Raw genomic sequence first — 25,835 nt, 5'->3', positions numbered from 1 at the left:
ATCAAATGAAGAGACTGCATACAGCAGAATAAATGTGTCCAGAGACTGTGTTCATTCTGAGGTAACTCAGTCAGTATAGCAACGAGTCGCTGAGATGTTCAGGAATCAACACCTGCTGTCTGCTGACACACCTGCTATCCGATGGTCAGATACCTTGATAATGTCTTGATCATAAAAACAGGGATATCCAGGTTTCTCATGTTCCATGTGTAGTGGATTAAGAAAGTATTCAGACCCTTCATTTTCTGCACACTTTGTGTTAAAGATTTAATTTTTTTCTCATCAATCTACACCCAATGACAAAGTGAATGCTCATCAAATGGGTAATACCACCATGGTGGTGGCAGCATCATGCTATGGGGATGCTTCTCAGCAGCAGGGAGAGTTGAGAGAAGGATGAATGCAGCCAAATACAGAGAAGTCCTTAAAAACCTGCTCACAAGTGCATGAGACCTGAGACTGGGGCAATGGTTCATCTTTCAGCACGACAATGAACTGAAGCATACAGCCAAGACAACACTGGAGTGGCTTTAGGACAAGTCTCTGACTGTCCTTGAGTGGCCCAGCCAAAATCCAGACTTAAACCCCATAAAACAGCTGTGAAGAGACCTTATGATGGCAGTTTAGACGCTTCCCATTGAATCTGACAGAGCTTGAGATGATCTGCCGGGAAGAACGGGATAAACTGCCCAAATACAGGTGTTCAAAACTGTAGAGACTTACCCAAGAAGACTTGAAACTTAAATTGCTGCCAAAGGTGCTTATACAGTAATAAGTTTGCAAAGATTTCTTGTTCTTTCATTATTCCAAAAATGTAAATTTTATGCATTTAAAATTAATCTACAACACAACAATGTGTGCAAAAAGTGAAGGGGTCTTATTACTTTCTGAATCCACTGTAAATGCCACATCCTGAATATGATCAAAACCAGGATACTAATGAGCATGTAAACACAATCAAAAATGTAAATACCTTCCTTTACATTACATTCTGTCAAATAAAACTATACCACTACACTACCAGTTCAAATTCAGTTTGGTATACCATGAGCAAAAAGATATAAATTCAACTAAAGCAGGTGACCAATGGAATTTTAATTATGACATTTTGATGAGAATTTGTCATTTAAATGCTAACCTGTCTGAAAAGTTGTACTTGTATTATAGCTATAAATAGTACACACTTGGACAGATTTAAAAAACAATTTATTTTAAGTAATTTGAGGCTGTTTCACAAAGTATAGGTGATCCTTAGTCCTTAGATCCATAGTCTTGATCAATTAATATGGATACTGTTAATAAGTTCAGAATATATAAACATTGGGAGATTTGTGTGATTTTAACAGCTTTTAACAGTCCATGGAGTTCATGCTTCACTAAACTCATCAGAAGAGGAAAAAACTGACTAGTGGATCTGATGGAGCAACATTCACCTTCATGTGTTTTTCAACATACAGTAGGAGCTTCCGCATATGGACGCAGTCTGTTCTGCTGTTAGTCAGCAAACTGTTTTGCTGCCTTGCTTCAAGAGCACCTAAACAGAAGTTTGTGATAGAGATCTTGCACATCCCAAGAATCTATCTGAGCTCCGAACCCCTGAATCCCGCTGTCCTCCCCCAACACACAGTACACTTTGATGATGATTTGGTGCTATCTCCCATGGAAGGATGTGTTGACATAGTTTCAGTTCCAGGCTCCCAACTTGAAAGTATTCTTACTGACATTTTAAGCTCTGAGTCTTTGTATGTAATGACCATGTGACGTACACACAAAGGGAACAGGTGTCACAGCATACAACGACTCCTCTGTGCTGTCCCTCTTTTGTTTCCTCCTTATCCTCCTGTTGCCTCCTCTGAGTCTCCTCCTCTACTTCCTCCTCTGAGATGCTGAATCCCCCTCCACAGCGACAGCAGTATGTATACACACACTCATCTGAAACAACACACACATTCTATATGAAGAGGTACAATTACTAGATTGTTTTTTCCTATTATAAAAACACTTTCATACATGAACACCATAAAAATCAGTTGAAGAGATGGTATTACTGAACAACAACAGAATTGTGAAAGCAAAACTTCAGATCTTAAATATTCAGATTTTAGGGGCACCTAGTGCCTTGCCAGTGGTAAAGGTAAATATGTAAAGGTAGTATACTTTTATAGAGAGGTAAGATAATTAAGATAATGTGGAGTTTTCCATCGTAAAACTACGTTTTTTTGCAGCATCCAAACCAGCAAATAAAATACATTGTTATATTTATTAAAAATTGCAGGGTGGGGGAGAAATTTTATAGACGGCAATCTTAGTATTATGCATTATTAGACTGATACAGCTACTAGTTTACAAGTTTTATCCCCTTAACTACTGATTACATTTACTTTTTTATTTTATACTTACAGGTATTCTGCTGACCAGTTTCAAATGCATTCTATGTGTTTTAGTGTGCATGTTGTGTAGTTACCCTGGTCCCAGGTCATGCCCTCTAGAAAGACTGTAGAATCAATTGGCCAATCCTGTTTCAGCTCCCGAGCTACAAGAGCATGAATGTATTATTAGAACAGAGGGAGGAAGGCGAAGTAGTACAAATCAAACTAGTCACAAAAGACAACATAAGAAAGACATACTGCACCAACAATAACATCATATAGGCAGACCATATGACGCACCTAAAAACAGGACCAGTAATACAAACAATGAATATGAAATAAAACCTTAAAATGAACAGAGGCAAATAAAATACATGTGAAACTAGACCTCACAAATTATGTTGAAAAAAAACCCAGTCCATATCAAAATTTAGAATTAGAAACGGGTTTATTGCCAAGTATGTTTGCACATTGTATCCATACAAAGTAAGAGAAAATACAAATACCACAAAAGGCAGGTGATCATAAATATATACAATAAGTATAAAAACATTTCACAATTTTTTAGTTTAACAATTTAACAACAAAACAAGATATTGACCAGGAATGCGCACGTTCATAGTATAAGCAGTAGAAACAGTACATGCAATGAACAATGTAATAAATGTAGTAAACCAAAGAATTGCGTTAATGTAACATGATGGGTTCACAGATGTGCAGTTTATGAGATTTTTATGTTAATATAACATGTAGTGTCCATGGGTGAGATAAGAGTCCATGCCAGTGGCAGTCCCACTGGAACCCTGCCGGAAAGAAACTGTTCTTGTGGCGAGAAGTTTTGGTCTTGACGGACAGTCCTGGAGGCGTGCTGGTCCTGGAGAGACAGCAGATTGCATCCAATCACCTTTTCGGTGCAGTGGATAATACGCTGCAGTCTGCTCTTGTCCTTGGCAGTTGCAGCAGTGTACCAGATGGTGATGAAGAGGTGAGGATGGACTTAATGTGGTGGTGTAGAAGTGCAACCGTCATTGACTTTGGCAGGTTGAACTTCTTCAGCTGCTGCAGGAAGTACATCCTCTGCTGATGTTAAGCTCCCACTTCAGGTCCTGGCTGATGATGGTGCCCAGGAAGCAGAAGGACTCCGCAGTGTCGACTGGGGAGTCACACAGGGTGATGGGGGTAAGCGGGGCTGCGTTCCTTCTGAAATCCACAATCATCTCCACTGTCTTTAGAGCGTTGAGTTCAAAGTTGTTTTTTCTACACCGAGTCACCAGATGGTCAATCTCCCACCTGTAGGTGGTCTCATCCCCACCAGAGTTGCTAAGGTTTTACATGTGTTGTTCACGTTGTCCACGTTCATATTTCGGATCGGATTCCGGCTCAAACAAGTACAGATGTATTTGAGAAGTTGATATTTGGACTAAAGAATGAGGAAAAAGTAGTCAAATCCTGCTACTATAGTTTGTTTCATAGTTTGTTGATGCAGCCTCTTGAGTTGCCAGAGGTCAGCTGTGATGCAGCTTCCAGAAGCTCACCAAGCTAACACTTGATTCAATACATGTGAATCTACTGAATCAACTCAACTCAATGTTATCTTTGTCTTCATTTTCATCTTCACTATCGTCCTGAGTGTGAGGCTTAGGTATAACCTTCATTTTTCTCATATAACATTGGCCTGTTACTTTGACAACACTGCCTGTTTTAGTGTGTGTTTGCAGTAGAAAGCGTAATGTTGTCCCCTGTGTCATCAATGCAATTCTTAAATTTGTTTTGTCATCAATTATTTTGCTAATATTTGTCAAACACTGAAGACAATTCTCCGCTTAGCAGTACACAACCTCTCAGTTGAGTGCAAGTACACATTCATATAGAGCGTGTGTGGGCATGCATTGTTTTGAAGCAGAGGCTAGTGGTTATAAATGTGCAGGGATAGGGATCACAACTTGTTCATCAAAACTATTTTATTTAAATCAAAAATTAATATAATAAAGTAGCTGGCTGAACTTAAATGAGTAGTTGGCTGTTTGGCCAGCAGCCGGTGCTTATGGAAAGCTCTGGTAAAATCTAACTGCACCTGACCAACTGACCCAAATTACCAGAAAAATGATAGAGGACAGGAGCTCAAGATGGATGGATTACAGATGTAAGAATGGACGGACAGCTGCTGATGATTGCAGGACTGTTGCACAGATGAACTGACAGATAGATGGAAGGATGGACAGTCAGCTGAACAGATGGATGTTCACACTCTGTTTTACAGTTCACTCGAGGAAACAGTCATTATCAAGTTGTACAATTTGATAGCGATTATGACTTTGAACCATGAATAATTAGTGCTAAACTTTGCTTGGGTTTTAATTAGTGTTACACTGTGTGAAGAATAATTGCTGCTAAACTAGTGATAATTTAAAATAGGATAAATGATGAGGTAGGGGCTGTAACTTTGACAAAGTATATAGTCATACAGGTATACACCAACAGATAAACATCTCATTCATTTGTTTTACAATACAATTACAGATTTACTGTATATCTGAAAGAGCAGTGAGATTAAATGTTTTTTTTCCTTCACATTAGAATCCATTGTTTGTGAATCTAAGCTAACCACAGCTGCTGTCCTCCATGAAGAGTAAGATACAAACTTTTCAGAGCCACCTTTCCAGCCTGCAATACTTAAAAGCAGGGCTGATTATTGTACAGCAATACTTTTTTGTTTCCGATCATGTCTGCACTGCGTAGAGACTGATACATCTGTGGGCTGATTTAAGCTTATTGCAGATAACATCAGCTGATAAGTAACAAGACACTAAAGTAATGGAAAGCCAAAGATATGTGTAGAAGCTATTTGATTACCAGTGTTGTTATTGTGTTCCTTTGTTGACAGTTTGCTGGGAACACACTAATCCCAGTGAGTTTAGTGACAGCATCAGAGCTAAGCTGATTGGTGTTTTTGCATCTGTTAAGTGTCTTCATGGTAAGGTGCTCATTAAAATAAATTACAGCCAATGTAATAAGTGCCCCTATTTAATTCAATATAATCAATACAGGGTTATTTGTATTATTGTGTGCTGTTTAAAGGCAGGCCCCTGGAATAAAATTCTGTTGTTTTGTAACTCAGTTTTGTTATATTCTGTGCGACTTGCAGTGTTTTATATTTTTGGATGTGCTTTCTGTTTTTGTTTCTTTGTGCCTTCTCACTTTGCAGCATTTTTCTAAAGGCTGCGCATATGCTGTCAAATTGGTTTGTCTTTTTGCATGTGTTGATCTTTTTTTTATTTGTTTTTTGTTTGTGTTCTCTGCAACTCTTAAGCTGACAGCGCTGTCAGCTGCCGGGCAGGAGGTGCCCTAGGTGCAGTAGGAATTTATGACTGAACAAATACCAGGACGCACTATTTTTATTTCTCAGACTGTATGGACATCTGACAATTTCACATCACAGACCCCATCCCAACTAGGCTGCTTAAGGAAGTCTTACCATTCATTAGCACTTCTTTACTGGATATGATCAATGTCTTTATTAACAGGCTATGTACCACAGTCCTTTAAAGTAGCTGTAATTAAATCTATATTATATATAAATAAATAAATAAAGTTTTCCCTTTAATTTGTCACCCATCCTTGTATATATATAAATGTTGGGCCTAAAACCATGAGGTCACACAGAGAAGGCCTACCATGTAACCTGTGAGGCCTGACCACGAGGTGCTTTTTCCTTTGTTTCCCCCAAGACAAAGGAATAGCGCCAAATTGCTTACAGACAATGGGAGTCCCTTGCAAACTCCATTTCCAAGGATGCTTTGCGATTTTCACACCTCAGCAGGGAACAGTCAACATACAGTCTCTCACTGGTGGAGACGCTCCTGCACAGCGGAGCGTCCTGATGACGCAGCCATGACATCACCGCCCCTTTAAAAACTGAACGTGCCCTGAAGCACACGCCTTTCCCATGTCACTGAGCTAGGGGTAACTTCTGTTCCTCTGTGAGTCAGCTTGACTAAAGGGGGTACCCCACGCACGTGTTTTCCCCTCATCGAAGACTCCCCTCGCCGGACGAGACGAGATGAGACTTCGCCCGTGTTCACCCTAACACATTCCCGGATCCGAGAGAGACCGCTGCTGCAACCAGCGTCCTCAAATTCCCTCGAGAAGGAAGAAACGCTCAGCCCTTCTTCACCAAATCGACTCTCCTGTTCTCTCCGCCACGCCGCTGAGAGCCAGCTGCCATGCTTTTCGCTGACCGTGCGAGAACGGCCACCGTCTGCATCCGAGCCAAGGACAAAGCCGGACATAAAGATGCACCACACACATCCTGCTCGCTTTCTAAAGCGACCAAGTAAGAGGCATAAGTCTGGGCAGAGGCAGTGTTAATTGTGTGTTCTTTTCAGCATCAGTTGCTGTTGTTTAGCATTTAGCTTTTAGCTTTATTGCTATTGTTCGTTGTGTTGTTGACGGACCGCCGATCCATTTTTCTCTGTTTACTCTCAGGAGTAAGTTTGCTTGCCTGTTTGGTTGTGTTCACCACGCTAGACTGTTTTGTGTTTGTCCCGCTCGGGACTACTGCTGTGTTTGTGCCATTGTGAGTGAGAAAGTAAGTTGCTTTGTCGATCAGAAACCAGACTAGGAGCGTCTGAAGCAGCAGTAGAGTTGCAGCAAAAGTAGCAGAGTCAGATGTCTGTTCTCCGTCCTGCTGCTGTAAACAAACATAACTAGCTGTTAGCAAGCAGCTGCTCTCATGTCTCTCCGGGTCTCTGTGCTTGTTTTCAGCAGCAACTCTACCGCTCCCTGCCTGCTCAGCCTGCTCTCGGTGTGTGTCTCTCTGGATGGCAGGCGAGTTGCTCTGGTTCTGGTTCTAAGCGGTCGTCCTCTGACTTGTCCCCGTCTGTGTGTGCTGCAGCCCGGCTGTACACGGAGGACGACCCCCGGCAGCAGCCTGAAGCCCACCATCACTAAGTCTTAAATAAGGGGAAGATCTAAACTAAGAATCTAATGTTAAAGATCAAAGTAAGCACTCTACGGATGAACATCATTGATGAATATCTTATTTTGTAAAATGTCCGGTGTAACCGGTAACACTGGTGTTGTCACAAGTTTATTAGTCGGTGGGAAAATTTCCTCACCGTGGCATCCCTAGTCACTACTGATAGCATGAGGCGGTACCTGCAGCCCAATCAGGTTGCACAGGTAGTCCAGCTCCTCAAGGATGGCACACCCATACCTGCGGTCGCAAGACTCTTTGCTGTGTCTCCCAGCACAGTCTCAAGAACATGGAGGAAATACCAGGAGACTGGCCGTTAAACGAGGAGAGCTGGACAGGGCCATAGAAGAGCATCAACCCAGCAGCAGGACCGGTATCTGCTCCTTTGTGCGAGGAGAGAGAGGAGGAGCACTGCCAGAGCCCTACAAAATTACCTCCAGCAGGCTACTGGTGTGCATGTTTCTGACAAAACTGTCAGAAACAGACTCCATGAGGGTGGCATGAGGGCCCGACGTCCTCTAGTCTGAACTGTGCTCGCAGTTGGCACCCTGTTCTCTTCATGGATGAAAGCAGGTTCACACTGAGCAATGTGATAGGCGTATGGAGTCTGGAGACGCCATGGTAAATGTTATGCTGCCTTTAACATCATCCAGCATGACTGGTTTGGCGGTGAGTCAGTGATGTTCTGGGGAGGCATATCCTTGGAGGGTCACACAGACCTCCATGTCATAGCCATCGTTACCCTGTCTACTGTTAGGTACCAGGATGAAATCCTCAGACTGATTGTCAGACCTTACGCTGGTGCAGTGGGCCCTGGGTTCCTCCATGCAGGACAATGCCTGGCCTCACGTGGCCAGAGTGTGTAGGCAGTTCCTGGATGACAAAGGCATTGACTGGCTCTCTCATTCCCCTGACCTAAATCCAACTGAGCACCTATGGGACGTTATGTATCAGTGCATCAGATGCCACAAGTACTGCCACAGACTGTCCAGGAGCTCGCTGATGCCCTGATCCAGGTCTGGGAGGAGATTCCTGAGTCTGACTGAAACTAAAACAAAGTAGCCCGTAGATGTCTTAATCAGTTGGGTTCCAGCCCGACTGATACTGGATTTTTGGGGCCCTACTGGCTTCCTGTAAAATCCAGAATAGAATTAAAATCCTTCTCCTCACCTACAAAGCCCTTAATGGTCAGGCACCATCATATTTAGAGCTCATAGTACCCTATTACCCCAACTAGAACACTGCACTCACAGAATGCAGGCTTATGCTGAAATTATACTTTCCGAGTTGGCAAGGGTGTGCGTGATGTAAATTTCGTCAGAGGGTGTATGCGTAGGCTCTGTGCAGACATTCATGTACCTGCAAATTGTTGTGTCCGCACCAGTCCATGCAGTCACAACGCTCCTGTAGACCGTGATCTACTGTGCATGTGTGGAACGCGTCTTCCAAGAGAACCCCAGAAGGTAGTACGCAGCTGTCCGTGTACGCATCCGCTCGGGAATATAAATGAGGCTTTACTTGTGTTCCTAGAATCTCCAAAAGTAGAATGGGAGGCAGAGCCTTCAACTGCCAGGCTCCCTGAACGGGGGCCAATAAAAAATGTATTTGTTATAATTGTAGGTGAGTTGTATAGAAGAAAAACAAATTAAAAGTTGAATATTCAGTAAAACCTGTGACTCAGAATAGATTTGGAATTTTCTGATTCAGGTACAGTCCTAGTTAAATTGCTACCTCTCCTCTGCTGGTCATAGTGTCTCCTGCTGTTCTGGTCACTCAGGATCTTCCAGGCTGCATCAACTTCAAGAAATGTCCTCACACCAGACTCTGCTTCTGAAGGACACACACTTCCAAGACGATCTGGGTGATACTGCATGCCCATACACACACACACACACACACACACACACATACAGAAAAAGGAGCCAACAAATGTTATACAGATATGATGAAAATGCAAATCAAAAGTAGAGAAGTGTGAACAGTTTTTCTTTTCAAAACAATGACTCACAAAAAATTAAAACTCCCACTGAAATTTAAAAAGAATGTCAAATGCAACAGAAACACAACCAGGAAAGTATAAAATGTCTCCTGTGGCTTATTTGGTCAAAAAGCACCAGTAAGTGGTTCAGAATGTCATTACACTGAATAATTCTTTTTCATCAGAAAAAACACACAAAAAAATCCCCTCTTCTTGCCCTCTCTCTGTCTCGCCCTGCTCACCTTAGCACCATTTCCTCCTTGCTGTACTCTGGCTCAAACTGATACAGTACAACAGTTGTTCTATTGAAAGTGTAATCACCTTCTCTCATCACTGGATGAATTGGTATACTGCCCAGCACTACTCTGCAGAGTTACTTTTTTACTAACTACTGGTTGTTCTCTAAGAAGTACGCATGTCTTTCAGCCCTGATCATCCAATGAGAGTGCACATGCAAGTGTGACAAAGAGGAATGATGTGTCTTTCACTCTTCACTTTGTCTGATAATTATTTGATAGCTTATGAGTGCTATGTGGAAACTTAATGGAGAAGCTCTGTTGTCATCTAAAATTAAGTAACTTAAATGAAAACTAGTGTGTAACGTGTGTTTCACTATAATGCTAAATATATAATATTTATATTTTGGGGCTCTACTGGAATATCTTTGTATGATTTACAGTTAAAAACTCCTTATTTATCTTATACTGACCCTTTAGGCAGCCCCTCAGTTCAACCTCTGTCTGAAACAGGTGTTAGACCCACAAATGTAACAACGTCCCACAAACATAAAAAAAACAAATGTAATACAAATCTGCAGCTTTTATGTAATAATCCCACAAATGTAATAGCAGTTGTCTACCACAAATGTAATTCATCATTTCCTACAAATATAACTATTACATTTGCAGAGATTTGTTACGTTTGCAGGAAAGTGAAAATCTTAATCTTTCAAAATTGTAATAACTTCCCACAAATGTCTTCAACAGCCGATGATATTTTCCTCTTGCCTATTTAGACTGATCAAGTGTTGTGTATACAAACAAGCAATATATCCCAATCATATTTATTCTAGACTACTTCAAGGTTTTACTACAAACGCAAGTGCAAAAGTATGGGCAAAAACATTGTCATGTCACTTTTGTAATGAAAGGTTTATAATCAATCACAGTAACCCTACACAAAAGCTTCAGTATGAATTTGCTCAACAATTATAATATTTCCCTAAATTATAATATTTAATATATGTATTTAATGCAAAGTATTGTTTTAGTAACAAGAGGTCAGTAACTGGATATTATTTCTTCACTAAACACAATAGTAGCCTATGTTTGAACCATGTGATGACCAAATAAAAGATATGATGATTGAATATGTATTTTGAACAGTATTTCTCAAAATTTATAGTCACGTCCGCATCGCAGACCGACGACGTCATCACGTCAGGTCCCATCGCCATCTTGTCGCGCACGCACGCGCACACACACACACACACACACACACACACCCCTGCATGTGTCCAACCCTGTACATAGCTGTTGTGTTTTGTTTGGTAGAATTAGATTTCAGAATAGTTGTTTTTTATGAAGCATTTGTTAACTTTGTTAATTTTGCTAAGTTTACTAAACACTGTTATATCTTTAAAGAGAAGTTCTTTTGTCATTATTGTGTGTAACATGTTGTGAAAAGTGGCTGATTGAAGGAGTCAGAGCTCGAATTCAACCCTTCTTTGTTCACCCTTGAATGTTGATATCTCTCAGATATTAACATTCTAGGTGAACTCCCATTTATGAGACTACCTTGTTTGGTTATTGGTCCCGGTTTCTGGGTGGTGCAAACAATCATATCAGTGGGCATAGATTGTTGTTTATAATCAGTTAATGTCAGTGAAAAGGTCACATTGTGTTGATCATAACGCAATTTTAGATCCCTCATTTCCTCAACATGTAGATGGATATACGACATTTCTTCAAAAAGGTGGCAGGTCCGCCGAAGGCCAGTCATGTGAGAAGATTTTGCCAGTTCAGACAAATACAAATTTAAACTGGTTGATCACTCATTAAGGCTTGAGTTATTGTAAATCTGAGTTCAATAAAATAACATGTTACTGAAAACAGGCGAGGAGAGGGAGAGGAGGAAGATGGAGGAGACTGACAGGGCTGAATGAGCAGGTCTGATGGAGGTTAGTCAAGAAAAAGGGAGTGGGAGTTGTTTAAGCTTTCAGTTAAAATTAATACTGAATTTTATGACATAGACCTATTACTCATACTAGGCATAGACTAGCCTAAATGATTCACACATCAAACATCAGTCTGTGTATCAAAAACATACTTAGGACCTGCAACATATCTAAGAGAGCGGAGATAGCATTCCTTGACTTCAATAACTTTGCTCGATGTGCCTGTTGTAAGTGGATGGATAGCATATAAGTCATATTTTTTTAAAAAATCCTCCCCCCAGCTCCCCCGGTAAAGGCTCAGCCCCCCTACCCATAAATCTCTAGTGACACCCCTGTATTTTACATTTATTTTATAATAAAAGCTGTAAGTGTCATCCAAGCTCAGGGGTGCCATCTCAATAGTTTTTTATCCAAGATTTTTATTGTCTCATTATATAGTGATATGATAGGTTTTTAAGTTAACTGTGAGGCTTGTGGCCAGATAGTGATGCAGTATGATAGGTGTGAGAATATCATGGCATGCATATAGAGTTGGGCTGTGCTGAAAGGCAGATACTTTCTGATGAGTCTGAAGCAGTTGAGATTTGATTTAACCTTGTTACAGATATTATTCAATTGTTTCTCAAATTTTAGATGTGAGTCTAAGATGATTCCAAGTATTTGACTTTGTCAACCGCACTCATGACCTTATTATTTATTTTTACCATGAATCTTTCATTATATCATTATTTTATCATCCAGCCATTGCGATACAAATGTAGGGATTAAGTAAGCAGGTCAGTTGCCTTGTTAGATGTTCTAGCAGATGTATAAATGACTGTATCATGTGCATACATTTGGCAGTCAACCCCAGGACATCTCTCAGGTAGGTCATTGATATACATGTTAAATGGCAATGGACCAAAAACCAACCCCTGGGGTATCCCTACGTTATTGGCATGGAGGGTGGACTTTTCTCCATTCACTCTTATATATTGTACTCTTCCCCTAAGATATGAGTCAAACCATTGTTAGGCATGGTCAGAGAACTGGGATTTCAGAAATCTTTTTCAGGTCTAAAAAGACTGCTCCTACAGCATGACCTTTATCCAAAAGACCTTTTATTTTTTCAATTAAATAGCAGTTAGCAGTCTTGGTAGAATGTTTCGGTCTGAATCCAAATTGTTGATGATGCAGTAACTGATTTGTCTCAGGCACCAGATGCAATGTATGAGTTGCTCTGCTACAATTTTTTCCAGTGTCTTGTACACAACTGGGAGAATGGCAATGGGTCAATAATTACATCTCAAGTCTTGCTCACCAGATTTAAATATTGAACTGATAACAGCTGTTTTCCAGGTCTCAGGGAAAGTTCTTGTTTTAATTGATAAGTTCACGAGGTGTGTTATTGGTTTACGTGGTTGGGTTCTGTATTTCTTTATCAGTGCAGAATAAAAATTATGGATGTCCTTGGCCTTTGAGTTGCTAAAGTGACTCATGATTTTGTTTACTTTTTCAAGATTGACCTTTTTGATGTAAAATAGATTTTGAGTGTTCTGGTCCACTGTGTTGGGTTGCAGCTCTACTGGTTTAAAATTATTTGCAAGTTCTAAAAAAAAGCATTGAATTCATTTGCAATTGTAGCAATCAGAGATACACTATATTGCCAAAAGTATTGGCTCACCTGCCTTGACTCACATATGAACTTAAGTGACATCCCATTCTTAATCCATAGGGTTTAACGTTGGTCCACCCTTTGCTGCTATAACAGCTTCAACTCTTCTGGGAAGGCTTTCCACAAGGTTTAGGAGTGTGTTTATGGGAATTTTTGACCATTCTTCCAGAGGTGCATTTGTGAGGTCACACACTGATGTTGGACGAGAAGGCCTGGCTCTCAGTCTCCACTCTAATTCATCCCAAAGGTGTTCTATCGAGTTGAGGTCACGACTCTGTGCAGGCCAGTCAAGTTCATCCACACCGCACTCTCTCATCCATGTCTTTATGGACCTTGCTTTGTGCAGTAGGGGCCATCCTCAAACTGTTCCCACAAAGTTTGGAGCATGGAATTGTCCAAAATCTGTTCGTATGCTGAAGCATTCAGAGTTCCTTTAACTGGAACTAAGGGGCCAAGCCCAGCTCCTGAAAAAAAATCCCACACCATAGTACCCCCCTCCACCAAACTTTACACTTGGCACAATGCAGTCAGACAAGTACCGTTCTTCTGGCAAGTGCCAAACCAAGACTCGTCCATCAGATCGCCAGATTGTGAAGCGCGATTCATCACTCCAGAGAACACATCTCCACTGCTCTACAATCCAGTGGCGGCGTGCTTTACACCACTGCATCCGACGCTTTGCATTGCACTTGGTGATGTATGGTTTGGATGCAGCTGCTCGGCCATGGAAACCAATGCCATGAAGCTCTCCAGTTGACTGTGGAATATTTAGGAGCGAGGAGATTTCCCGACTGGACTTTTTGCACAGGTGGTATCCTATCACAGTACCCCGCTGGAATTCACTGAGCTCCTGAGAGCGACCCATTCTTTCACAAATGTTTGTAGAAACAGTCTGCATGCCTTGGTGCTTGATTTTATACACCTGTGGCCACAGAAGTGATTGGAAGACCTGATTTCAATTATGTGGATGGGGAAGTGAATACTTTTGGCAATATATTGTGTTTTAGGTATGCACAACATTGGATTTTTTGCCAATATTTCCAACTCGTTGGAACACATGCAAGCATAGATTGTACTAAGTATGATCAAGAAAGACAATATATAAAGGAAGAACTTAGGAAGACTGGAGTTCAGGAGCTCAGCGTTAAAACTTTAATGAACTTGCCAAGTGGGTGCAGCAGTAGAGTTTTCTTTGAGTTCATTAGACAGACAGGATTTATGTGCAGGATTTAATCTCTGGTCCACACTCCAGAGCAGAAGGTGGCAGTGATGCACCTAATACGCTGGTTGCCAACTGCCATTATAAACCAAAAAGATTTTCCCCCCCCCCAACAGAGTGGTACATCCTGTCAGCCAAGGTGTGTCCTATCTGTGCAGCCGAATGTAGCAGTTCTTCCACGGACTATTTTACCCTGACGGTCCTGGTGTTTCCTCTGCAGGCTCCACTTCACTCAAGCTGCACTTCACTCATGGATCCACATGAGGAGCCAGGGCTAACGTTAGCTGAGAGGCTAGCAGAGCGTTAGCAGCAGCACGGCCGGAGGTAAGCACAGCCAGCTAGCCTCTGCTAGAAGACGCAGCTGGTCTGATGGGCAGTCAGTCCGTGGAAGGAAGAACAGTTATGCAACGGAGGAGCAGGCAACACATCAGCCTCTCATAATCGGCAGAAAATGTTCATTTCAGCCGATGCAGATATTTCATTTTAGAGCTTATATAGATATCGATATCAATAACGTGCCGATAATATCGTGCATCCCTAATATGTTTATTTATTCTCTGATGTTTATGGGTGTTTGAATTGGTTAAACAATTGATGTGTTTCCACAGTTTGGAGCTACTACCCTTAGCCTCTTCAATAAGATTTGAGAAGTAATTTGTCTTAGTCTTGCGTAGTTCAGTGACAACTTTGTTTGTTAGGCCTGTGTAAATGAGATGATCGGTATCTGTTTTTGTGACTAGAAACCTTTTGAGGGCAAAAATCACATTTCTTCATTAATTGCCAGATAACCATGGAATTAACCTCTTTTTAGGGCTGCTCTTCCATGTTTAGTGTGTCTGTCTATTAAACCATTAATTGCTGTCATAAAATTACAGCTGCCTTTGTGTTTGTTTTTGCCATATTGTTTTGGATCAAATTTTAAGTTCTTTATTTGATAGAGATATGTGATCAGTTGGTAGATGGGAATAAAAATAGTTAAGAAGGCTTGGAGTTGAGTGGAGCCTGCCAAACCACTCACTCCTCCACTAATATGTGCAAATGCTGCAGTTTGGGTGGGTGATAGACTACCTCCTTGTAAGACCACCATATGTAGAATTCCAAGTCAGATAACCTTCTGAGCAGCACTGGAGACCCTAGGTAACTGCTCCCTAAACCTACCTCTTCACTCTCTATACCACGGATTTCCAACAAAATACTGCCTCATGAAAACAACCACAATCCAATAAAACAACTTTTGGTAACGCTTCATTTGAATGGAGTATACATAAGCATTCATAACACCTACAAACGCACTACATGACACCTGACATACATAACCAGTCATAAATACTTGTTCCACCTGGTCATAAAGGTTTATTATGTCACTTTCAATGTCAAATTGACATTATCCTCTATGTCAAGTGACTTAGTGGTCAGTTGACATGTACTGTCATACACAACTGTCATAAGTTGACACTGCATCAAAATGACATAGTCCTTTCTGACAATTGACATTGTTGTTCTGCATGTTCTTCATTAAGTCAAAAATAATATAATGAACAGCCAGTCATTCTGGCCCCTAGGTGGACCTCTAGTGGAGATAAACTGAAAATACCTCCAGCACTAGCTACACACTGCATTGAAGTTTTCTCCCTGTAGGATATGATCACTTGGCAAGGTACAGTATGAAATTTCACAGCATCAATTCCTGCAGATTTCTGTAGGATGTTAGAAAAGAGTTTGATACGATATGAGGATAAAGTGGTAGGCTGCAAGCTAGTTTTTTTATTGACCACATGTTACATGCTAATTATAAGTATTTTAGACATAATAAGCAGTACTTTGTATCAAATTAGACCCAAACTAGAAATGTTTATTATTATTATTACTATTATTATGTTTATTAGACAGTAAACCATTGATAGGGATTTTAGTTTAATGCATCTTTGCCTGATAACAATGTACCACTTGCTATCTGTTGTAAATTTCAAATTCAACATAAAGCCTAGAGTTTTCATTTCCAAACCTTAAATCAGTGACAAATATTAGTTTTCAGTAGGCTAACATGACACTAACAGTATTATACATTTTGTATACTTGCACACTCCAAGACAAAAAGCATACTTTTTTACATTACTACATTATCCGTCAAAATTACATAATCAGTTTTGAAACAAAAAAAATAGAGGTTATTACAATATCAGTCAGCACATTTTATTACATTATTGGTCAAGTTATAGCCTTATTAGCTTTTATTACATTTTCGATCAAGTTAAGCACAAATCTTTTTGCTCTCCTCTGCCTCCTTTAGTGAAAATGGTACGTGTAATAAATGCAGTTTATTTGCAGTGTTGGAGGCAAGGCTCAGTGAATTGGAAACACGGCTCCGCACCATGGAAAACCAATCAGTAGCTAAAGTAGTTAGCCAGCCCCTAGTAGCCGGCGCGGGCCGACCTAGTGTAGCTCCTACTCCCCCGGTAGTCCACGAGCAGCTGGGAAGCCAGGGTGGCTGGGTGACTGTCTGAAGGAAGCATAGCCCTAAGCAGAAGCCAACGGTTCACCACCAACCAGTTCATGTTTCTAACAGATTCTCCCCACTCAGCGACACACCTGCTGAGAAACCAACTCTGATTATTGGCAGCTCCATAGTGAGAAATGTGAAGTTGGTGACACCAGCAGCCATAGCCAAATGTATTCCTGGGGCCAGAGCGGGCGACAATGAATCAAATTTAAAACTGCTGGCTAAGGATAAACGTAAATATGGGATGACTGTTATTCACGTTGGCCGGAACGACTCTTGATTATGCCAATTGGAGGTCACTAGAATTAATGTTGAGTCGGTGTGTACATATGCCAAGATAATGTTGGACTCCGTAGTTTTCTCTGGGCCCCTGACAAACCTGACCAGTGAAGACATGTATAGCCGCATGTCACAATTCAACCACTGGCTGTTGAGGTGGTGTCCAGCAAACGATGTGGGCTTCATAGATAATTGGCAGACTTTCTGGGGAAGACCTCGTCTGATTAGGAGAGACAGCATACATCCCACTTTGGATGGAGCTGCTCTCATGTCTAGAAATATGGCTGAGTTTATTAATAGACCCAAACCATGACAACCCAGAGTTGAGACCAGGAAGCAGAGCTGCAGTCCTGTGGACTCTTAAACATTAGATCTCTGTCATCTAAAGCCATATTGGTAAACGATTTAATCTCAGATCATCATAATGATTTATTTTATTTTACTGAAACCTGGCTGTGTCATGAAGAATATGTCAGTCACTCCCCCCAGTCATATTAATACTCACATTCCTCAAGACACTAATATTCATGTGGACGTTGATAATGACAGTCTCAGCACTGCCTTTATCTCATTGTTAGACTCAATTGGCTTCTTTCAGTGTGTAAATAAACCCACTCACTGTCTTAACCACACCCTCGACCTTGTTCTGAATTATGAGATTGAAATTGAACATTTAATAATTTTTCCACAAAATCCTATTTTAACAGACCATTACTTAATAACTTTTAAATTCCTATTACTGGATTACACACCATTAGACAAAAATGTCCTCACTAGATGTCTATCTGATAGCGCTGTAGCTAAATTTAAGGAAGCAATTACATCAGTATTGAATTCAGTGCCATGTCTCAAAACTGCAGAGGATTCTTATGTTAACTTTAGTCCCTCCCAAATTGATTATCTTGTTGATAGTGCTGCACGCTCATTGCGAATAATACTTAACTCCATCACCCCTCTGAAAAAGAAGATAATAAAGCATAAGAGGTTAGCTCCATGGTATAACTCAAACCTGCAAATTAAAGCAAACATTGCGAAAATTTGAAAGGATTTGGCGTTCCACTAAAGTGGAAGAATCTTGCTTAGTCTGGCAAGATAGTCTTTTAGCATATAGGAAGGCCCTCTGTAATGCCAAAGCTGCCTATTACTCATTAATAGAGGAGAATAAAAACAGCCCAGGTTCCTTTTCAGCACTTTGGCCAGGCTGACAAAGAGTCACAACTCTATCGATCCATGTATTCCTGTAGTTCTCAGTAGTAATGACTTCATGAGCTTCTTTAATTATAAAATTCTAACTATTAGAGAGAAAATTCACCACCTCCTGCTCTCAACAGGCACCGATTTATCCCCAAACTCAGGAACCTTTGAAACAGCTGTAAAACCTGACATATATTTAGACTGTTTTTCTCCAGTCGACTTTTCTGAACTAACTTCAATGATTTGTTAATCTAAACCATCAACCTGTCTCTTAGACCCCATCCCAACTAGGCTGCTTAAGGAAGTCTTACCCTCAGTTAGTGCTTCTTTACTAGATATGATCAATCTGTCTTTAGTAACAGGCTATGTAACACAGTCCTTTAAAGCAGCTGTAATTAAACCTCTTCTTAAGAAGCCTACTCTTGATTCAGGCATTTTAGCCAATTATAGACATATATCTAATCTTCCCTTTCTCTCTAAGATCCTTGAGAAAGCAGTCTCTAATCAGTTATGTGACTTTCTTCATAACAATAGTTTATTTGAGGATTTTCAGTCAGGATTTAGAGCGCATCATAGCACAGAGACAGCACTGGTGAAAGTCACAAATGACCTCCTAACTGCATTGGACAAAGAACTTCTTTCCATACTTGTCCTGTTAGATCTTAGCGCCGCACTCGACACAATTGACCAGCGCATCCTATTACAGTGACTGGAACATTTAATTGGCATTAAAGGAACTGCATTAAGCTGGTTTAAATCCTATTTATCAGACTTATTTCGGTTTGTACACATTAATGATGAATCCTCCATGCACGCAAAAGTTAGACACGGAGTTCCACAAGGTTCTGTGCTTAAACCAATACTATTCCCCTTATATATGCTTCCTTTAGGTAATACTATTAGGAAACACTCCATAAATTTTCATTGTTATGCAGATGATACCCAATTATATTTATCAGTGAAGCCTGATGAAACCAATCAGTTAAACAAACTCCAAGCATGCCTTAAGGACATAAAGACCTGGATGACCTGCAATTTTCTACAACTAAACGGGGATAAAACTGAAGTTATTGTGCTTGGTCCTAAAGACCTTAGAAAAAAATTATCTCATGATATGGTTACCCTGGATGGCATTACCCTGGCCTAAAGCTCCACCATATGGAATCTGTGAGTTATCTTTGATCAGGATATGTCCTTTAACTCCCACATAAATCAATTTTCAAGGATTGCCTTTTTTCATTTATGTAGTATTGCAAAACTCAGGCACATCCTGTCCCAAAAAGATGCAAAAAAAACTAGTCTACGCATTTGTTACTTCTAGGCTGTATTATTGCAATTCCTTATTCTCAGGCTGCCCTAACAAGTCTCTAAAGACTCTCCAGCTGGTCCAGATTTCAGCTGCACTTGTACTAACAAAAACTAGAAAAAGAAATCATATTTCTCCCATTTTAGCTTTGCTGCATTGGCTTCCTGTAAAATCTAGAATAGAATTTCAAATCCTCCTCCTAACTTACAAAGCCCTTAATGGTCAGGCGCCATCATATCTTAAAGAGCTCATAGTACTGTATTACCCTACTAGAACACTGTGCTCCCAGTATGCAGCTTACTGGTGGTTCCTACAGTCTTTAAAAGTAGAATGGGAGGCAGAGACTTCAGCTATCAGGCTCCTCCCCTGTGGAACCATCTTCCAGATTTGGTCTGGAGGGCAGACACCCTCTCTACATTTGAGAGTAGGCTTAAAACTTTCCTTTTTGATATCGCTTATAGTTAGGGCCGGCCAGGCTCGCCTTGGATCAGCCCTTAGTTATGCTGCTATAGGCCTCGACTGCCGGGGCACGTCCTCTCTCCCCCTCCTCCAGAGATGACACTCTGATTGGTTTGTTGCATGTTACGCCGAGGACAACCCCTTTGAACCATGTGCCTGGCGCATCGGCCATTTTTCCTCTGTTAAAATAGACAAAAGTGGATTTGGACACAAACTAAATGCACTTGCACCATGCGCTTCAGACCATGCGCTTTAGATTGTTAAAACAGGGCCCATGGTGTTAGTGACTGTAGCTGTTTTAGTAGCATTGGGGGGATACAGTTTGCAGTTATACAGTTAGGGTATACAGTCACCCTCGCAGAATAAACCCAGATAGGGTGATTAGGATGCTTACAATAAGCAGCGTAAGTTACATTTCTTACAAAATTAATATTCAGATGGAATATTGATAGTGAATTGAAAATTATTTTATTAGCAATATAACTTATTAGCAAACATGACAGGCAGACAGTGAATGCCAACAGTAGTGATTTGTAATCTAAACTCAATGGTCATAATTGAGACATTAAAGACTGTTAACTTGATTGACCAATTAGAATAAGACTTAAATTATTGTACATGTTGAGTGTGATTAGATATTTATACCATGTCATATTGGTATGTCTCACAGATTGAAGATGGTTCCGCGCATACTTCTGTTGTCCACATTCTGGATATGTACTGGACAAGGACAAGGCCTAGGCCTACGGCCTATGGATAATGAGACCTACAGTGTTATATTGCAGGTACTCAGGGGGAATCTGATGTCCTTGTTGCAGACAGGACAACAAATCAGCGGTCAGTTCTGGTCAGAGTATGGAGAAATAAGTACTAGTATTCCTTATGTGATGACAAAGAGTCCATTTTGTGCAACAGGAAATTAGTGGTAAAGAAGTCTGCTATCCCAGAACTGGTTAAGAGCAGATTTGATGCCACTAAAGGTTCTAATGCATGAAAAGTAAACAGACTTCTCTCTCAGACTGAGAGAGAAGTACTCTGGGATGAGTGAGAAAGCTGTTCAACAAGCAGTGGATTTATCAAGACAGCACCAGTTGCTGAGAGCAAAATTTAAAAACAGGCCACCTTTGAAGCCATTAGAGCTAAACACGTTCAGGAAAGACACCAAATAGACCTACTTACATATGTCAGGCTGGAAAGTTACACATGGGAGAGCAATCTACAAATATGTCCTCACTGTACAGGATGTGTTCAGTAGATATGTGTGGCTGAAGGTATTAAAAGTGGAAAGCAGTTATGAAATAGCTCAGCATTTGGCAGATATTTACATGGAACATGGACCACCTAAAGTTTTACAGCATGACCAGGGATGAGTTCAAAGGTGCCATGAAAAGGCTTATGGAAAGCATGAAGGTAAAAGTCACACAAAGCTCACCACATCACCCTCAAAGCGAGTAGAATGCACAGGTCATTAAGAAAAAAGATGCTGTTTGATCTTATAAATGTAGAGAAAGGAGGGGTAAACTGGGTCACTCATTTATCCAAATATGCTCAAGTCCTTAATCAAGATCCCAAAAAACAGGTGGGTTGGATGACACCATTCCATGTATATTATGGCCCGTAAAAGCAACAACATACTGCTGGCTCAAAGCATCCACCCATCATCCAACTTCGTAGTGGACTGGCCAAATAATGCAGACATTCTTTTTCCTTCAAGAATACAAAGGGCTTCATTTGAAAAAAATCCACTACAAATCTACCACAAAAGATTCACTTCATACCTGGCAGGTGGATTGCTGGGGAAATGAGGAAGTGCAATGTCAATGTGTGAAGTTGTTTGGATAAGTGTTTCTTGAGAAATATATAATATACCTCATAAATATTAATGTTGATTTGCATCTTCTTCCTCTGCATGTGGAGTCAATGAGCAGAAATACGGACAGCACCAATCTGACATTTCAACCCACACTGTGGTTGGAGGTGGGATTACATCCATAGTGTTCATGACTTGAAAACATTTAAGAGACTTAAGCTCTACTATTGAACTGTGTAACGTTACTGTGAATGAAAATTGGCATGTACTTTCAAGACTTAGTGCTAGATGTCTCAGGCATGTTCAGAAATATATAAAAATACCTCATTAACAATGTTGCCTCTACAACGTTGATTTGCTGCTTCTTCTGCCCGTGGAGTCAACCAGCGGAAATACTGACAGTGCCACTCTGCCATTGCAACCCCCACTGTGGTCAGAGGTAGGATTACACCCATACTGTTGATGACTTGGAAAGCATTATTAATAAAGGAGGAATAAACAAGTGATCAGGGAGCCGCTCCACTCTGCAGCAGTGGAGTGGGGCTGCATTTCATGGAGAGGACATATCTATTTGATAACGTTAAAAGTTAGGCTTTGTTGTGGATTTCCCAAGTCATTTTTAAAAAGACAAGAGAAAGAAGAGAGAAGGGTGAGCAAGCCGCAGCGAGACAGCGCTGAAAAGTTTTCTCTGACAGAGAAAGTCTGTGAATGACAGAAATACGTTATTTTCTAAGTGAGCCACACAAGCTCTGCAGCAGGGGGTCAGGCCCTCTGGGCTCCATGACTGCATGAGAGAGGAGGGGACAACAGAAAGCCTGTGAATGACATAAATACCTTATTTCTGATTGTTTCACAGCGGTTACATTCTAAAGCACAAATAAACAACCTTCAAACACTCAACAGATGATTAACTGTAGAGACAGACAGTCTTAGTTTCTGTTTCATTTTCCTCCTCTGCATTTCTCCTTCTCATTTATATAACTATCTAATCTAACTGGTGGGTGCATTGTTGTGGACCTGGGGGCTGGCTTCAGGGCTCTGCAGACTGAGTCGAGCCTGTCTCCAACTGCGTCCGCGGCAGACAAGCGAACAACGCTCTGTGCAGCAGTGGAGGCAGGCTCTGTGGATTAAGTCGAGCATGTCTTCACCTATGTCTGCAGCAGGCCTTTACAGGCTGCAGCTTATTAACTGAAGTTCACTTTCATGGCTGGATGCTTAACCTCGACTCAGCTGATCTTCCTGAAGCTCTGCTGCTGCTTAGGATTTACAGTTTACATAAACGGGACTAAATCATTGACAGGAGAAACCTGGACTCGACTGATCCTCCTGAAGTTCTAATATGTCTATAGTTTCACATTTGGTGCTTACTTTTTAATGCAAAGTTGACCATACATTTTGTTAAACTGTTGCATTAAAATGACTTGGAAAGTCTTAAATATAACCTGTTACATGGAGCCTTTTAACATCATGTGTAAATACTTATGTATATAGTTGGGTTTTCATATTGTTATTGTATACAAGTAAGTTTTTAAATACTGTATTTGTGTTCAAAGAAACAATAAAATCTGACTCTTGTGTAGGGATGTCAGAATGAGGAAATTTTCCCTCCAACTAATTAACTCATGACAACACCGGTGTTCCCGATTACACCAGACATTTTACAAAATAAGATATTCGTCAATGACACTCATCCGCAGAGCACTCACTTTGATCTTTAACATTGGATTTCTAGTTTAGATCTTCCCCTTATTTAAGACTTAGTGACGGCGAGTTTCAGGCTGCTGCCGGGGGTTGCCGGAATTACAACAGTAATTAGCCAATTTAGTATCATATTGTTTGTCTTTTCCTTTATGTAATGACATGATGTTTGATTTGTCTTCTTTATTTAGTCTGGCAGTTCATATTTCAGAACTTTGGCTGATGGAGTTAAATATGAGAAATATGAGAGTGGACAACACAAATAACCTCAGCAACAAAGATTACAGATCAGACAGCCATTTATGGACCTGTTCAATGAGCTGCTGTCATCTCATCGGGGAAAAAAACACTGCAAACGAAAAGTTCAGGGCAGCTGAAACCTGAGCCTTGTCATACACGGAGCATTTTGGAAGTTTTGGAACTTTGCCAAAAATGTTGTATAAATATAAATATACATTTGTACATCTATTATTGCTTCAGGCTGGTCCAGAGACAGACAGAGCAGTGTGTTCACCTGTAAAGCCAGTTGCTGGTATCTGTGTCTGAGCTGCTGGAATGAGTCTGAGGGGCTGGCTCCCAGGACAGCGTATAGGTCATTCTCTGCTGCTTCACACATCTCTGCTCAAACACAAGACTGACACAAACTGATAGATCAATAACACAAACCTCCAATAACAGTCATAATCTTTTCACAACATCACATTGTTCTAGCCTATCCAATTTATTTCTTCAACAACACTTAAAATCTGCAAGATCAGAGATGACTACACCAGCTGGAGGGCCAGCAAGCATGCCCCACTGGACTCCCTTAAAACACTTAGCCTAAGTGTATTTGTAATGCTTAGAACTATGAATATGTGAACAACAGAGATCAGATATCTACTTTAAAGCCCTTTTCAGACATGGAATATGTAACATTGCTGGCTTCATCAAGCTGTTTAAGTACTGGCTTTCTGACAGAAGTGAGAGAGAGAGAGAGTTAAAATGTTATGGTTATGTTATGATTCTTCCTCAGTCTGCATCACTGATGGATTTTAACACTTATTTTGCTGTTGATGCCTTAATTAAAGTCCTTTGAGAGCATGAAGGACGCTCATGAATTAATTCACTGTAACACACCAGTGGCGTGACCAATAAACGACACGAAAATGTGAACTACTCGCCTGCAAATAGTTTGCATCAAAACTATTCACACCAGCAGCAATATGAATTTGCAACAGAAACATAGAAACACGAATTTGCCAAAGAATTTGCGACAGCTCATTCCGCTGTCAGTCAGCCTGGTGAAGGCAGTCTGTCCGGCCGCTGTCCTCTCAACTCCCCAGGATCTGCAGCTGACAGACAGCTGCTTCTGTGGACAGAGATGCTGAACACAGGTCGGAGTTGGTGTGGATTTCATGGATGTAACGCTCTCCTCTTCTTTAGTTGAGTGAGGAGAACAAGATCATCATCACTTGATGATGTTGACATCATCGAGTGATCTCCGACCTGCGTTCAGTGTCTCTGTCCACAGAAGCCGTCTGTCGGCTGCAGCTCCTGGAATAGTTTTGATGCGAACTATTTGCAGGTGAGTGTTTCGCATTTTCATGTAGTGTATTCGTCATGCCCCCGGTGTGTAAAAGTCTTAAAGGCCTTTAGAATCGTCTCTTTCAAAGTGTTTCCTAGTTCATTAAACCAATTGTGTGCATGAGATGATGATTGAGATATTACACTTGTGAAGTTGGCGGACGAAATAAGACACATTTCTCTCTCTACATGTTCTATCTTGTGTTGCTGCAGACGTTCACAGCATTATGTACAGGCTTCTTCCGTGTTGAAAGTGGTATGGAAATGTTACATAAGATTGTATTGATCAAAAGTAAGACAGCTACAGCTAAAGACGATGATGTGTAATTAAATACAGGCTCACATTATCAAGTGAACTGAGGGCAAGGATCTGTGTGTGCCGAGCTAACCCTTTAACCTAACAGGAGATGCGGTCGTTTATCTGAAAACACAGCGCTTTAAACATAGATGTGGTCATTCTTTCTGTCATAGGGCGACCTGAGGAAACACTGAGTAGATAAATCTGCGTGAAAAGCTTTGACATACCTGTTGTCGCTGCACTATCTGCGTCGACCGTCGATGTGAATCGCGCATGCGCGAGCTGCTCCGCCATCTTGGACATCTAGGTACGGCAACACCACTTGGAAAAACCACATACTACCCCGACAAAATC

The 25,835-nt window shown here is 40.8% G+C and overlaps 1 protein-coding gene across 2 annotated transcripts; it reads right to left on the bottom strand.

The window, feature by feature from the left end:
• Window positions 1-1,190: 1,190 nt before the first annotated feature.
• On the bottom strand, window positions 1,191-25,813 carry dnajc24 (DnaJ (Hsp40) homolog, subfamily C, member 24). Of its 2 annotated transcripts, XM_044356681.1 has the most exons (5): window positions 25,709-25,813; window positions 24,132-24,251; window positions 9,076-9,211; window positions 2,465-2,533; window positions 1,191-1,932 (listed from the first exon to the last, which is right to left on the bottom strand). In XM_044356681.1, the coding sequence occupies exons 2-5, from the start codon at window positions 24,231-24,233 to the stop codon at window positions 1,715-1,717; spliced, it is 525 nt and encodes a 174-aa protein (XP_044212616.1). In that variant the 5' UTR covers window positions 24,234-24,251; window positions 25,709-25,813; the 3' UTR covers window positions 1,191-1,714. The 2 variants fall into 2 exon arrangements, with proteins under 2 accessions (XP_044212616.1, XP_044212617.1); XM_044356682.1 differs by lacking the exon at window positions 24,132-24,251 and having other exon boundaries at window positions 25,709-25,790.
• Between the last annotated feature and the right edge of the window lie 22 nt (window positions 25,814-25,835).

The sequence above is a fragment of the Thunnus albacares genome, chromosome 7 (assembly GCF_914725855.1).
Source record: "Thunnus albacares chromosome 7, fThuAlb1.1, whole genome shotgun sequence".
NCBI lineage: Eukaryota > Metazoa > Chordata > Actinopteri > Scombriformes > Scombridae > Thunnus > Thunnus albacares.
This window is presented reverse-complemented; position numbering and strand designations above follow the sequence as displayed.